The sequence below is a fragment of the Sus scrofa genome, chromosome 12 (genome assembly GCF_000003025.6).
Source record: "Sus scrofa isolate TJ Tabasco breed Duroc chromosome 12, Sscrofa11.1, whole genome shotgun sequence".
In the NCBI taxonomy this organism is placed as follows: Eukaryota; Metazoa; Chordata; class Mammalia; order Artiodactyla; family Suidae; genus Sus; species Sus scrofa.
Genome location: NC_010454.4, coordinates 6,072,514 through 6,087,076, shown reverse-complemented (window position 1 = coordinate 6,087,076; position 14,563 = coordinate 6,072,514). Strand labels below are relative to the sequence as shown.

General features: G+C 51.1%; 1 protein-coding gene and 1 pseudogene across 3 annotated transcripts in view; one reads left to right on the top strand and one right to left on the bottom strand.

The window, feature by feature from the left end:
• The window catches only part of NUP85 (nucleoporin 85), a 31,242-nt gene extending 16,896 nt beyond the window's left edge, over nt 1–14,346 (top strand). For all 3 annotated transcript variants that reach the window (XM_003131211.6, XM_013980753.2, XM_021066654.1), the window contains exons 8-19: nt 945–1,079; nt 1,183–1,305; nt 1,516–1,647; nt 1,898–2,004; nt 8,977–9,060; nt 9,211–9,276; nt 9,484–9,635; nt 10,401–10,518; nt 10,627–10,727; nt 12,967–13,118; nt 13,490–13,591; nt 14,163–14,346. In XM_003131211.6, coding sequence (XP_003131259.1) covers nt 945–1,079; nt 1,183–1,305; nt 1,516–1,647; nt 1,898–2,004; nt 8,977–9,060; nt 9,211–9,276; nt 9,484–9,635; nt 10,401–10,518; nt 10,627–10,727; nt 12,967–13,118; nt 13,490–13,591; nt 14,163–14,264 — 1,374 coding nt within the window. In that variant the 3' untranslated portion in view covers nt 14,265–14,346. The remainder of the gene's footprint in view (nt 1–944; nt 1,080–1,182; nt 1,306–1,515; nt 1,648–1,897; nt 2,005–8,976; nt 9,061–9,210; nt 9,277–9,483; nt 9,636–10,400; nt 10,519–10,626; nt 10,728–12,966; nt 13,119–13,489; nt 13,592–14,162) is intronic.
• On the bottom strand, nt 7,980–8,891 carry LOC110255914 (annotated as a pseudogene).

Genomic DNA, 14,563 nt, shown 5'->3' with positions numbered 1-14,563 from the left:
TCAGTGGGTTAAGGATCCAGTGTTGCCGTGAATTGTGGTGTAGGTTGCAGACACGACTCAGATCCTGTGTTGCTGTGGCTGTGCTTTAGGCTGGCAGTTACAGCTCCAATTAGACCCCTAGCCTGGGAACCTCTATGGCCGTAGGAGCGGCTCTAGAAAAGGCAAAAAGACCAAAAAAAAAAAAAAAAAAAGTATACATATATATATATATATATCTTGTTGATTCATTAGCATTGAACTCATGGCCAACAGCCCTGTAAACCTTGTCTGAATGAAGCTCATCTAACATGTATATTCTGACATGATACATGGCACGTTATAGCCTTCTTTGCACTTAGCACTGAGCGGCACTTCAGCACAACGCTTGGGGGCCCAACAAAACGCATGAAAATGTAAAAAATACGGCGCTAAATAGATCGCAAAAAAGATACTTATTTAGTGTGAGAGCTGATACCAGAAGGTGGAACTCCAGTTGTTCAGCCTCAGCTGGTAACGTGTGTATCAGGTGACTCACATTTGTTGCCCCTTTCTGGGCACATGTCCAGAAATGATGGTGAAAGCACCTCAGATATTGACTTGGGGGTTACAAATAAATTTCAGCAGGCAGCCGTCTGCACAGATACGGAATCTGACTGGAGAGGCTCAGTGGTAATAATGTTGATTGTATATGTGCATGTATGTATGTATTTGAACTCAGAGTTTTATGAACCAGTACTTTATTTGATGCACTTGGAATTTTTTATTTTATTGTGCTTATTTTTAAAAAGTTACAACCTCAGTGGGTTACATGTGTGGTTTGAGAAGCATGGTACAGGTTCAAACTGTGAGACTCAATGAATCCGATTACCTCGGGAGCTTCTCCAGGGCTAGAAAGCCAGAGTCTGGGCTTAGGGGACTGGCTTCTGAGCCTGCCGTGAACGTGTGTGTCCTTGGGTGTCCTCCAGGTGACCATCCTGGTGCTGCAGGGCCGGCTGGACGAGGCCCGGCAGATGCTCTCCAAGGAAGCCGACGCCAGCCCCACCTCTGCAGGCATGTGCCGCGTCCTGGGGGACCTGATGAGGACAATGCCCGTTCTCAGCGTATGTGGGAGCGGCTGGCCTCTCCCGGGTCCTGGAGATGGGGTCCTGCAATGAGAATAAGGGGTCGTGTGCTGACGGGCTCGCTCTGTGTCTCTTGCCGTAGCCTGGTAACACTCAGACGTTGACCGAGCTGGAGCTGAAGTGGCAGCACTGGCACGAGGAGTGCGAGCGGCACCTCCAAGATGGCACATTCGCCTCCAGTCCTCACCTCGAGTCTCTTTGCAAGGTCTGTGGGAAGCAAGTCCAGGTCGGGGCCCAAGCTGGCTTTCCCTGGGGACCGCAGCATCCAGCGCAGCAGCGGCAGGAACTTGGTCCTTGGACAGGGCTGTCAGCTGCGTCTGGAAGGAGAGAGCTTTCAAAGCTGGTGCTGCAGCCGAGATCAGGAGGTGATGTAGCAGTCTCGCCCAGAGCTAAGGAGTCGTGTCTCTCTTCTCAGATCATGCTGGGAGACGAAGCTGCCCTGTTGGAGCAAAAGGAGCTTCTGAGTAACTGGTACCATTTCCTAGTGACCCGGCTCCTGTACTCTTGTCCCACAGTGAAACCCATGGACCTGCACTGCTATGCCCAGGTGAGCCTGCGCTCCCCGGAGTGCGCCTGGGGCATAGGAACCCTGAGGTGCCGCCCCGCCCCCGCTGGGTCATTTTCACCCCTTGGCCTCTTGGAGTTGAACCCCCCTGGAGAACAGGAAGGGGCTTTCCTTGGGCGCTTTTTGCAGGACCCCGTCACCCTTCCCCAGGGTGCCTTACCCAGCAGCCCTGCCTGCCCCCTTGAGTCTCTGCTGGCATCTGGGGATTGAATGGGTCACCCCCTTTCCACAGTCCAGCCTGGACCTGTTTCTGGGAGGTGAGAGCAGCGCAGAACCCTTGGACAACATCTTGTTGGCAGCCTTCGAGTTCGACATCCACCAAGTGATAAAGGAGTGCAGGTAGGCCCTGCTGCCGCCGCCGGCGGTACGGTCCGCGCGGGACCGCCCTCGCAGCCGTCCTCGCCTCCAGTGCCTCTGCTTGCTGGTGTCTCAGCTTTCTTCCCACAGACCTGCTGCCCCTGTGCAGCCACATGTGGGCAGGTCATGGCTTCTCTCTGGAGAGCTTGGGGCCCTTCCTGAGGCTTGACGGCTCTTGTATTTGTAACAGTTTCCATTTCAGGGATGTTTACTTAACATAACGTTGCAGGAAATTCCTTTGATATTTAAAACCTAGAATTAACAGACACTAAGCGGATTCTTGGAACCCAACGAACATGCAATCACCGTAAGGGACGGAGCTCTCAACAGTCTCACTCTCTGGTGAGCCAGGGTACCACACCTTCGGCCCTTGATTGGGTCTGTTCAGAGCAGGGATTCTGCATCAGCCCGCTCCCCAAAAGGGTATCTTGTCATTACACTGAACCTTCAGCAAGGCAGGAAAGGAGTGTGAAATGTGATCCAAGGTAGAGCTTTCCAGAAATTTGCACGTTGTAATAAGTCAGAATTTACCTTCCCGGAGTTCCTGTCGTGGCGCAGTGGTGAACGAATCCGACTAGGAACCATGAGGTTGCGGGTTCGGTCCCTGCCCTTGCTCAGTGGGTTAAGGATCTGGCGTTGCCGTGAGCTGTGGTGTAGGTTGCAGACGCGGCTCGGATCCCGCGTTGCTGTGGCTCTGGCGTAGGCCGGTGGCTGCAGCTCCGATTCAACCCCTAGCCTGGGAACCTCCATATGCCGTGGGAGTGGCCCAAGAAATAGCAAAAAAAGACAAAAAAAAAAAGAATTTACCTTCCCTTGTGCAGTCTGGAGAGTGGCGTTGCACCAGTGACGCCCAGAAGAAAGCTAGGAACGCAGCAGGTGGCCTTGCTCACGTATCAACTCATTGACCTTGACTGAACCTACTTTTTTTGGTAAATCAGGGCAATGGGAAGGGTTCCCCACCTGCTGCCATCTCTTCCTGTTTTGGCCAAAAGAGAGCCAGGGCTTCAAGAAAATGCTCTTAGATTTGGAGAAAGGAAAACGGGTTTTGTGTCAGCGTTCTTTTCAGAGACTTACAGAGACTTTAGTTGGTGCCTGAAGACAACTTCAAGAGTTTGGCTGATGGCGGTGGGGGTGGGGGTGGCATCTGCCTGGAGCGGGTAGTGACAGTAACTTAGAAAGGCACACACGTCATTATTTCACTTTGTCAGTGTCTCTGCCTATAGTTTAAAGCAACAGTCTTGCCCGACGCTTGTCTGTTAGTGGCAGTGGGTTATTTCCTCCTGGGCCTCCTTCCTAAGCCACATACGGCTTTTAAGGAACAAAACAGAGTTGAAAAGAACGAGGAGAAGAATAATAAAAAGGGAAGGTACTTCGTTCTTTTCAGTGGCAACAGAAGGAAAAGCTAGAGAAGTGTCAACAGAGAGGGTGGCTTTTGTGAATCCACAGGTTACGGCATCACTCCAACGCCAGTCGCAAAGGAGGAAAGGTCGGCTTGTAGCCCCTCAGTCTGGGCGCCTCTCTGCCCCGGCAAGTAGGACAGGGTCTGAAGCTTCTGTTGGCACTGCATCTAGGAGCTTGGGCTTACCTGAGCAGGAAGCCATCTCCTAGCCCATTTCGAAGGAGGCCCTGAAAAGCGCGTCGCGGGACCTCATCCCACGGTTTGGAAGCAGGGCCGAAGTCTCTTCGGAGGGTGTTAGAGGCGGAAGGACTGGATTTGGGGTCTTGTGGGCATGTGCTTTCTCTTGGGTTGTGCCGGTCAGGCCCGAGCTGGGCCCGGAGGGGAGGGGGCACGTCTCTTTGGAGCTGGGCCAGTGCGTTGGTGGGACGGGGCGGCCTGGCTGATGCAGATGTGATGTCAGCTGGGGTCACGGCTACCCTGTGACAGCGGAGTGAGGGCGCTCCTCTCTCAAGGCACTGGAGGGGAGGTTTCTGCAGGGCAGACCCAGAGGGGCAGCGGGGACTCCCGAAGTGGAGTACAGAACCCCTGCCGAAGGGCCACCTGTTTGCCTATCGGCCCCACAGCTGGGAGAAGGCGGGTCCTCTCCGAGGGCGCGTTTCCTGTCTTGTGGGTTGCAGAGGCCCATTCCTGCTGTCTGGCAAAAGGAGACGGAACTGGCACGCACTTTACTCCGAGCCTAGCAAGATGGCAGCTTCCTGGTGCCCGTAAAGCTCTTCAGGAGTGTCAAAGCCCAGGGAGTCGGGTCTTCTTTCAGAAACTAAGAGGTCCGGTGGAAGATTTGCCTGATCCCATCTTCTTGCCGGCCCTTTGGCCCAGCCCCTGACCTTGGCCGTGGAGGGTGGTGGCGCACAGACCCTCCCTCTCCACTTTCAGGAGGCCCACAGCCACCAGAGCTCGGCTGGGCAGAGGCAGGGGTTGCTGCAGAGCCACCGAAAAAGCAGGACACAGAGTTGGGCGAAGCGATGGGAGCAGCCAAGTGCAGGGCAGACAGTCCTCGGGAGCATGACCGTTGTTTCCTCGGGGAGGGCTGTCGCCGCCGCCGCCACTGCCGGCCTTCGCTGGTCTGTCCGGCTCAGCGTCCTCCCTCGGCTGGTAGAACAGAAGCTGCTGCAGAGCTAATGCAGACTGCAGACCCTCCCAACACCTTCGAACGGGGAGCTTGTTCACCTGGTCTCTGTAGATCCTGCACTCAGGTCTCCATCCTGTGTATGCGAAGATCTGAAGCCTGTGTTCAGAGGCACACAGCCCTGCAGGGAGACCTCGACGGCCCAGTTCATGCGGCACTCAGCCTGGTCTCGGTCACTCAGGCTGTGGTGTTCGTTCTCGGCCTCAGTGGTCACTGCCCGGCGGCCTTGAGGCTGGCACATCCCTTTGGGAAGACCTGGGGCTGTGCAGACTGGGGCAGGTTGTGGCTCCCCTGGCTCTGGGGTCCCCCAGACCCACCTTGCTGGCTCTTTTCCAAAACCATCAGCTCGCAGTCTAGGTAACGTCAGCTGGCGGGAGGCTGAGGTGTCATTTCCTCTCGCCCAGCCCACCCCCACTTCTTTACTTTTAAGCGCAACTTGACATCTGTTGGACATCAAGCTTTGAGATGACAGGTGTTTTTCTTGTACAATGTTTACAGTCTGGGCCAGATGTGGGACCCCTCAAGAGAGGAACCCCATGTCAGACTGGAAGTCAGGGCAAGCTCTCTAAGTTGAGTCCTGCGAAGCTCAGTGAAGAACACTGGGGAAGGTCACGTCCCAGCAGAGTGAAGGCATGGAGAAGGGAACACGGCCTGTTACTTGCTTGCGGAGCTGCAGACATCCCTAGAACCAAAAGACTAAATAAATGAGAGGTGGGTTGCACTGGTGACAGAGGTAGGAAAGAAATCAGATCATCAAGGACCAAATAGTCCCAATATAAACACGGGGAGCAGAGTTTCTGTCATGGCTCAGCGGAAGTGAATCTGACGAGTATCCATGAGGATGAAGGTTTGGTCCTTGGCTTTGCTCAGTCGGTTAAGGATCCAGCATTGCCGTGAACTGTGGTGTAGGTTGCAGATGCGGCTGACATCTGTCATTGCTGTGGTGTAGGGCGGTGGCTACAGCTCCAGTTTGACCTCTAGCCTGGGACCCTCAGGTGTGACCCCCAAAAAACAACAACAAAAAAAGGGGAGCCACTGAGGATTTTTAGCAGGACAGTGCTGTGAAGTTTGTATTTGAGAAAGAGTAGTGCGAAGAGGACAGCAAGGCTGGTGCCCGGGAGGCCAGTCCTAAGGCCAATACAGTTAGCAGTGTGGAAAGTGGTACTAATTATACGAACGGTGGTGGTAATAGTTAACACGGCTTCGCTTTTACAGAGTATTTCATTTTATCTTGCAACATACTTTTGGGGTAGGTGCTGTTATTTTCTTTCTTTTTTGTCCACCCCAAGGCATATGGAGTTCCTGGGCTAGAGATCCGATCCAGGCTTCAGTTGAGACCTGCGCCTCAGCTGCAGCAACACTGGATCCCTTAACCCACCCTGCTGGGCCAGGGATCGAACCTGTGTCCTTGGCACTGCAGAGACGCCACCGATCCTTTTGGGCCACAGTGGGAACTCCAAGTGCTGTTATTTCACGCCTGTCTTATGGACGAGTGTGAGCCCTGATGAGGGCTCACAGGGGGCTCTGCGGGTAATTGGATCCAGAGCCTTTGCCAGAGTTCATACTGTTCCTGCGCTCTTAAGCACTGACCGGTCTGTCAGTACGTCCTGTGAGCGCCTCTTGAAAACGTACTTTACAACTGGCTGTTCTTATTCCCGCCACAGCGACTACCCTGGCCCACCACCGTCACTGCTGGCCTGAGCTATTAACAGGTGGCCCCTGACTGGCGTCCCACTACCTCCTGTGTCTCTACTGTCCTTTCTCACAGGACAGCCTAAGTACCTTTCAAATCCTAAACCAGGTCATTCTCCTGCTTACCGTCCTAGTGGCTTCTCATCACAAGGCCCCAAGTCAGCTGCCTCCACCCGCCTTGAAGTTGGAGGCAGCTGAGCTTTGTTTCCACCCGCAGTTCTTTACCGCTGGCTGTTTCCCTGTTCCGGGAGCGCTCGTCTTCCGATAGCACATTCCTCATCCGCAGCCCTTTGCTCCAACAACCCTCTGGACTAGTTTTCTGTATGAACTTACTCTAGGAAGGGTGGGGATGTGTGTGATTTTACCTGTGAAGAGGCAGCTTGTCTTACATCTTGTCAGTTGATGCTTTCTCACCTTATATGCTGTTTTATTCTTAGGACTGGTAATTGCTGATTTTGTCCATTATGTTTGAATTTTTCATAACTTCAGTCCCTAAGATACTGTCAGAATCTTAAAGTCCTGTACTGACCGTTATAATTCTTCCACTTTGACAATGAAGCTGTGGTTGAAGGAAATGAACTGGGCAGTCCTTGAGTAGCAGGTCTGTTTTTTTTTTTTTTTTTTTTTTTTAGGGCTGCAGGTGCAGCATATAGAAGTTCCCAGGCTAGGGGTTGAATTGGAGCTGCCGGCCTAGGCCACAACACAGGATCCGAGCCACCACAGCTCATGGCCAACGCCATATTCCTAAGCCACTGAGTGAGGGCAGGGATCAAACCCGCGTCCTCATGGCTAGTTGGGTTTGTTACCGCTGAGCCACAATAGGAACTCCTGCAGGACTGGATTTGAACCAATTTGCAGTGCTTTCCCTTGGACACAGCTATGCTTTTAACATGTATATAGAAAATAGAATTTTCAAAAATAATATATTTCTTTTGTTTTTGTTAGGGACATACCCATAGCATATGGAAGTTCCCAGGCTAGGGGTCAAATCAGAGCTGCAGCCGCCAGCCTGTGCCACAGCCACAGCAACAACAGATCTGAGCCGTGTGTGCAGCCTACATCGAAGCAAGGCCAGATCCTTTTAAGCCACTGAGTGAGGCCAGGGATCGAACACACATCCTTAGGGATACTGGTTGGGTTCTTAACCTCCTGAGTCACAGCAGGAACTCCCCCAAAATAATCTTTTAAGAGCAGTTTATAGTTTACCACTTGTATATATTTATATCTTACCACATATTTCTCTTGAAAACAATCCAGGTAAGCCAAGAGGTAAAATTACTTCCATTTATAGATGAAAGGGACACAGAGGTAAGTGACTGAAAGGACAGTCTCGAGATCCAGTCATATGATACCTTTTCCATTAAATCACCTCCTGACTGATGAAATAATATTTTCAGCTGTTAAACTGTTGCTACATCAAGGAGGTGTGATGAAATTATAATGGTTAACAGCAACATTATCCAGTGAGTTGGGGTTTGGTTGGGGGGCTGTCATAAGGAGATATATTTATTGGGACTCTTGTCTAAAAAGGACACAATCAAGGAATGCAGCAGGAGTTCCCACTGTGGTTCAGCAGTAATGAATCCGACTAGTATCCTTGAGGATGTGGGTTCCATCCCTGGCCCCACTCAGTGGCTTAAGGATCCAGTATTATCGTGAGCTGTGGTGTAGGTTGCAGACGAGGCTCAGAACCCATTCTGCTGTGGCTATGGCATAGGCCGGCAACTGCAGCTCTGATTTGACCCCTGGCCTGCGAGCTGCCGTATGCCACAGGTGTGGCCATAAAAAAAAAAAGAAAAAGTTGAGCTGTATTTGATATATGAGAGAATTTTAGGAAGGCCGTCATGACATTCCACAATGAATTCTGGAGCAGGTGAAGTATCATAGTACTTCTATCTTTAAGATCAAGGCAAAAGTTTTAAACATTGAAAGCTTCCTTTCCCTCTCCCAAGATGGGAATGATAGTCAAACATTTATATACAGATACAGAAAGGCCAGTGCCAAGTAACAAATGAAAAATATAACTCAAAATGATGTATGCACACTTGACGACAGTAAATGCATTGGTAAGCTTCACACAAAATGATGCCAGAGAGTTTACAAATAGTGATGGAAAAACTTCATCAGACCCTTAGCGGGCCCTAGAAAATGTCATTTTTAACAAGGGCCGCCCATGATTCTAGGTTTTGATTAAGAAAGAGTTTTTAAAGTGACATGTCTGTAGTTGTATTCATAAAGCATGCTAATGAAAACTGCAATGAGGAGAAATGTTAATAGCAAATGCAATGCAAACAGAGCTATTCCTTTGAGTTCCATGTTTCATCGAAACTCAAAAGCCACTAGTCTTTCGGTCTTTTTCTTGTACATTATTCTGCATCTTCGTCCTCTATATCTAATTGGATCCCTGGATTTTATTTCATTTTCTGTGTGATATTCTTCACTGACAGGTATCATCGGTTCTTGTTTTGAGGGTTGAATGTCTTCCTCCGTGTCCACTGTTAGTCCCTACCTAGCATGCAGCGACCTCTCTGAGCTTGCAGGCAGATTCCAGCTTGTTGCTGTCCCTCCCGTCCTAAACCCATAAGAGGCCATGCGGGATTCCTGCTTATGCTCCACTCGTGTGGGCCGTGGCCTCTCATCCTGACTTTGCCCCTTACCTTGGTGTTTGAACTTGTAGCATTGCCCTCAGCAACTGGTGGTTTGTGGCCCACCTGACAGACCTGCTGGATCACTGCAAACTCCTCCAGTCTCACAACCTCTAGTAAGTATGCTGGGGCCAACACTCTTCTCGCTGCCACCCAGACCCTTGGGTGTGGGGGTACCCGAATGCCTGGAAGGGAGGTTGGGCTGTCACAGGGGGCCCTGGATAGAGCAGCCCAGGAGTTTGGTCTCATGTTACGTTTTATTCCAGCTTCGGGTCCAACATGAGAGAGTTCCTCCTGCTGGAATATGCCTCAGGCCTGTTTGCCCATCACAGGTATGCTGGCAGTGGGTGCTCCTCAGCATGTGGCTGCCGGGGGTCGGGGCAGGGGGGCGGGGAGGGGGCTTGGACTCTGTTCTCTCCTGTCTGGTTCCCCGAAGGCTGCAGGGTTTGGAGCAGAAGCTGCCTTGAGTGCGCATTCCCAAGCCCCAGGGCAGCGTCTGGGCTTGCCAGGCCCTCATGTCTGTCCTTGGACCTGTGCAGCCTGTGGCAGCTGGGGGTGGATTACTTTGACCACTGCCCTGAGCTGGGCCGAGTTTCGTTGGAGCTGCATATCGAGCGGATCCCGCTGAGCACGGAGCAGAAAGCCCTCAAGGTGCTGCGGGTTTGCGAGCAGCGGCAGATGACGGAGCAAGGTGAGTGGCTTCTCTGCCCGGCGTACCTCTGTGCTCATGCCGTGCTGCCCGGACTGAAGAGCGTCTGGGCAGCAGGTGCCAGGAGGTAAACGAAAACCCAGCACACTACTGGGGAGGGACAGAGAGCTAGGGGTCCGATGGGAAGTAGTGGAGGACGTTGCCTTTATAAAGGTTCTGAGTCACTTCTTCTCTCATGCTTTCACCAGAGGTCAGACGGGAGCAGCTGTGGGTTGTCCTGTCCCAGTGGGTGGCTCTGGCTAAGGCTGGCTGGGTAGGGAAGTGGGACTGGAGCTGGCTCAGGAAGAGCCGGGGTGGCGGGGGGAGCGAGGATGGTTGCTCCTTCTCTTCCCCTTGCTGCGGAGTGACTGGTAGAAACCTAAGCTGCCTTCCTGGAGGAGGCACTGCATGTTCATGACTCTCTGTGAAAGCACATGGCATTCAGGACCCAGAAGAGGAGAGGGCTTGGAGTACCTGGACAGATCAAGGAGGCGCTGATCTGTGGGGAGCAGGACACATCTTTGTGCCACCCCTGAAATGAAGCCCCCTCGCAAAGCCAGTCCTTCCAGGGTGGGTCCTACTGTTAACAAAGCCAATTAGAGAATTTATGAACCCTCGAGTTCCTAGTTCTGCTGGCCAAGCTGTACGTGGAGAGCCCATAGAGAAGCCTAGTTCAGGAGGTGGGAAGGCCGCTCCTGTCCCAGTGGGGTTCAGGAATGGAGCGACTGACAGGGTGAGAGGTGTGCCTTTTCTCTTTTCCCTGCAAAGTTCGCAGCATTTGTAAGATCTTAGCCATGAAAGCTGTCCGCAACAATCGCCTGGGCTCCGCCCTCTCTTGGAGCATTCGAGCCAAAGATGCTGCCTTTGCCACGCTGGTGTCAGACAGGTAGGCTCAACCGGTGTGCCCTCCCTGGGTGCTGTCTGGCAAGGTGGGAGGCTGAGGAGGTGAGCCCGGGACTGCTGCTCTCATCTCCAGGCCGGGCCTTCCTTGCAGGTTCCTCAGGGATTACTGTGAGCGAGGCTGCTTTTCCGACCTCGATCTCATTGACAACCTGGGGCCAGCCATGATGCTCAGTGATCGACTGACGTTCCTGGGTGAGTCTGGCCTCTGGCCCCTGGACCTTCAGCACAAGTGGGCCGTTACAGAGATTGGAGGGATGGTTCTAGACTTCTCCAGGCCAAAACACATAGACCCGTGTGCCAGTCTCTGCAAAGCACATATTTTTGTGTTGTTTGTCTTTATAGGGCCGTACCCACAGCATATGGAGGTTCCCAGGCTCGGGGTCAAATCAGAGCTGTAGCTGCCGGCCTACACCACAGCAACACCAGATCCGAGCCATGTCTGTGACCTACACCACAGCTCAGGGCAACGCCAGATCCTTAACCCACTGAGCGAGGCCAGGGAATTGCACCTGCGTCCTCATGGTTCCTAGTCAGGTTCGTTAACCACTGCGCCACGACCGAACTCCCAAGGCATATTTTTTGGTAACATTTTATCTTCCGGTAATTTCAAACTTAGAGAAAAGTTATGAAAATAGTATAAGAAGTAAGGAATTCCCCTATACTCTTTACCCAGACTCACCAGTTACATATCTGGCCTCATTTCTCAGTCAGGCTTTTTTGGGAATAACTTGAAAGTAAGTTGGAGACACTGTTTTCCTTTCTCCATAAACACCTGCATATGTGTTTCCTTTAGTAAGAACAGTCTCTTACTGGAGTTCCCATTGTGGCTCAACAGTAACAAATCCAACCAGTACCCATGAGGATACGGGTTTGATCCCTGGCCTCGCTCAGTGGGTTAAGGATCCCATGTTGCCCTGAGCTCTGGTGTAGATTGCAGACTCGGCTCGGATCTGGCTTGGCTGTGGCTGTGGTGTAGGCTGGTGGCTATAGCTCGGATTCGACCCCTATCCTGGGAACTTCCAGGTATGCGGCTCTAAAGAGACAAAAAAAAATAGTTCTTTAACCAGTTCTCAAAATTAAGACGTTCAGCACTGATCTAACACCCTTTCACAGGCCACGTTCTGATTCCATCAGGGACGCCCTTCATTTTGTCCAGATTCGTGCATTTAGTTTTCATGTCTTACTAGTGTCTGTTGCCTTTCTTGGTGCTTCTTTAACCTTGACATTTTTGAAGAGTCAGTTCAGCTCTTGTAGAAGGTTCTCACTTTGGGTTTATCTCATGAGCAGGCGCAGATGGTGTATTTGGGCAGGAATTCCACTGAGGTGGTGTGTTCTCTGAGCTGTCTATCCCCTTACTGGTGGAGTTCACTGTGACGGCTTGGTTAATGTGGTGGCCACTGGGGTCTCCTCTGCGTAGCACTGGTTTTCCCTTTAATAATTTGTGGGTTATTTAAGTGCCTTGTTCCTCATCAAACTTTGACCCACTAGTTGTAGTAACTACTGGTGGTTTTCTGACTACCATTCCTTGTGTTTTAGTTGGCATTCCTCTGAATGGAAGATGTCCCTTTGTCCCCCTATGTTCTTTCATTTATATCAGTACATTTTTTGTTTTTGTTTTTTTAGGGCCACACCCCCAGCATGTGGAGAATCCCAGGCTAGGGATCGAATTTGAGCTGGAGCCACCAGCCTACACCACAGCCATAGCAATGCCAGATCCAAGCCGCATCTGCGACCTACACATCTCACGGCAACACCAGATCCTTAACCCACTGAGCGAGGCCAGGGATCGAACCTGCGTCCTCGTGGATATTGGTGAGATTCATTATCCGCTGAGCCACGAAGGGAACTCCTACATCAGTAAACATTTGATGTTTATATTCTCTGGCATGTGGCTCCTTGGAGCCCCTTGTGAGCATGTGGTGGTTTGTTTTTGTTTCTTGGCCAAGCCCTTGGCATGCAGAAATTCCTAGGCCACCCAGCCTGTGGTTGCACTGCAGAACTCCTTTAAGCATGTGTTGTGGTTTTTTTTTGTTTTTTTTTTTTTTGTTTTTTTTTTTTGCCATTTCTTGGGCTGCTCCCACAGCATATGGAGGTTCCCAGGGTAGGGGTCTAATCAGAGCTGTAGCCGCCGGCCTACGCCACAGCAACGCAGATCCAAGCCATGTCTGCAGTCTACACCACAGCTCACGGCAATGCCGGATCCTTAACTCACTGAGCAAGGGCAGGGACCGAACCTGCAACCTCATGGTTCCTAGTCGGATTCGTTAACCACTGAGCCACGACGGGAACTCCTTAAGCATGTGTTTTGAATCCTTTTGGTTCCATCGGTCCATGAGCTTGGAGGCTGCTCTGGAAGAATTTCCCTGCTCTGTGGAATAGCTAGTCTGTGTTAGGGCCAGGGTGACCTGTTGGTTTTTTTCATTCTCCATAGGAAAGTACCGTGAGTTCCACCGGTTATATGGGGAGAAGCGTTTTGTTGACGCTGCTTCTCTTCTCCTGTCACTGATGACGTCCCAGATTGCCCCCCGGTCTTTCTGGATGACGCTACTAACAGACGCCCTGCCCCTCTTGGAACAGAAACAGGTATACTGAGTCCACCTTGATTTTCTTCTATGCCTTTCATCCTGTAGCTGTTGCAGATGCATGTACATCCATCATCTCCTAAGTGGGTCTGTGTGCGTGTCCCCCCAGGGTGCCAACTCTGGAAATAGATTCTGCAAAGCAGACTACTTAATTTGAAATGGAGCAGCTGTTTGCTGACAATGCTCAGCCTAGGGCCCTGTCACGAAGAGCTGGGCCTGAGAATAGGCGTGCTCTGCCCTCCCTGGGTTGCATTTCCAAAGCACACTCCTTCAAACGGGATGCACAAAAGGCTGGCTCAACTTGGACTCATACCCAGAGCAGGGCAAGCTGTGGTTGGGGAGCAGCTAAGCGAAGCAGCACCTCTCCCCTAGGTGATTTTTTCAGCAGAGCAAACGTATGAGTTGATGAGATGCCTGGAAGACCTGATCTCAGAAAGGCCAGCGCATGGAGAGCCCGATGCCCAGCAACTCCAGGTCAGTTTAGCTTTTGATTTGTTGGTTCCACAATGGAGATGAGAAAAGGCCCCCAAAACACTGGCTCTGGAATTCACATCATGGCACAGCAGAAACGAATCCGACTAGGAACCATGAGGTTTCAGGTTCAATCCCTTGCGTCACTTGGTGGGTTAAAGGATCCTGTGTTGCTGTGAGCTGTGGTGTAGGTCGCAAATGCAGCTCAGGTCTGATGTGGCTGTGGTGTAGGCTGGCAGCTGTAGCTCCAATTAGACCCCTACCCTGGGAACCTCCATATGCCATGGGTGCAGCCCTAAAAAACAGACCAAAAAAACCACCACTGGTCCCTTACAAACTCACATGCCTCTCAACCTATGACTATGAAACACCAACTTCTTTGGGGTGATTCTAGTGTTTGGCCTCTTGATTGCTTTCTTTCCTGGTAGTCAGAGGTCCTTGGCATGTGGTTCCATCTCTGGAAGATTTGGCTGAATGTTAAACACCCTTTATCTACCTTTGGGTAGATAGTCCTGGAAGTGATAAAGAAGGAAAGATTACTGCTGTTCCTCATGCTGGCTCGCTTTGCTTTTAGGATGATGACATAGAGACCACCAAAGTGGAAATGCTGAGAATTGGTCTTGCACGAAATCTTGCTCGGTCAATTATAAAAGAAGGCTCGTTGGACGGTTCCTGAGGCCAACTCCAACATGGTATCTTTGTAAGGCAATGTATATACATTTTTAAAAGAATAAATGTGGTTTTTTTTGCAAATATAAGGCAAGTTCGTACATGTATAGTTTTTGAGCTATCACTGCTATAAACCTCAGTTTTAGAGAAAAGCCTTCCCCAGAAGTCAGGGCAGGCGAAGCACCCTCTCACCTACAATTAGAAACCTGAACAAGAGCATTCAGTGTTTTTTGTGTTTCTGAAATTTTGGCTTCATCTCAAAATCACCTAGAATATTCATTTGATTAACTTTCTGATTATTGCCTT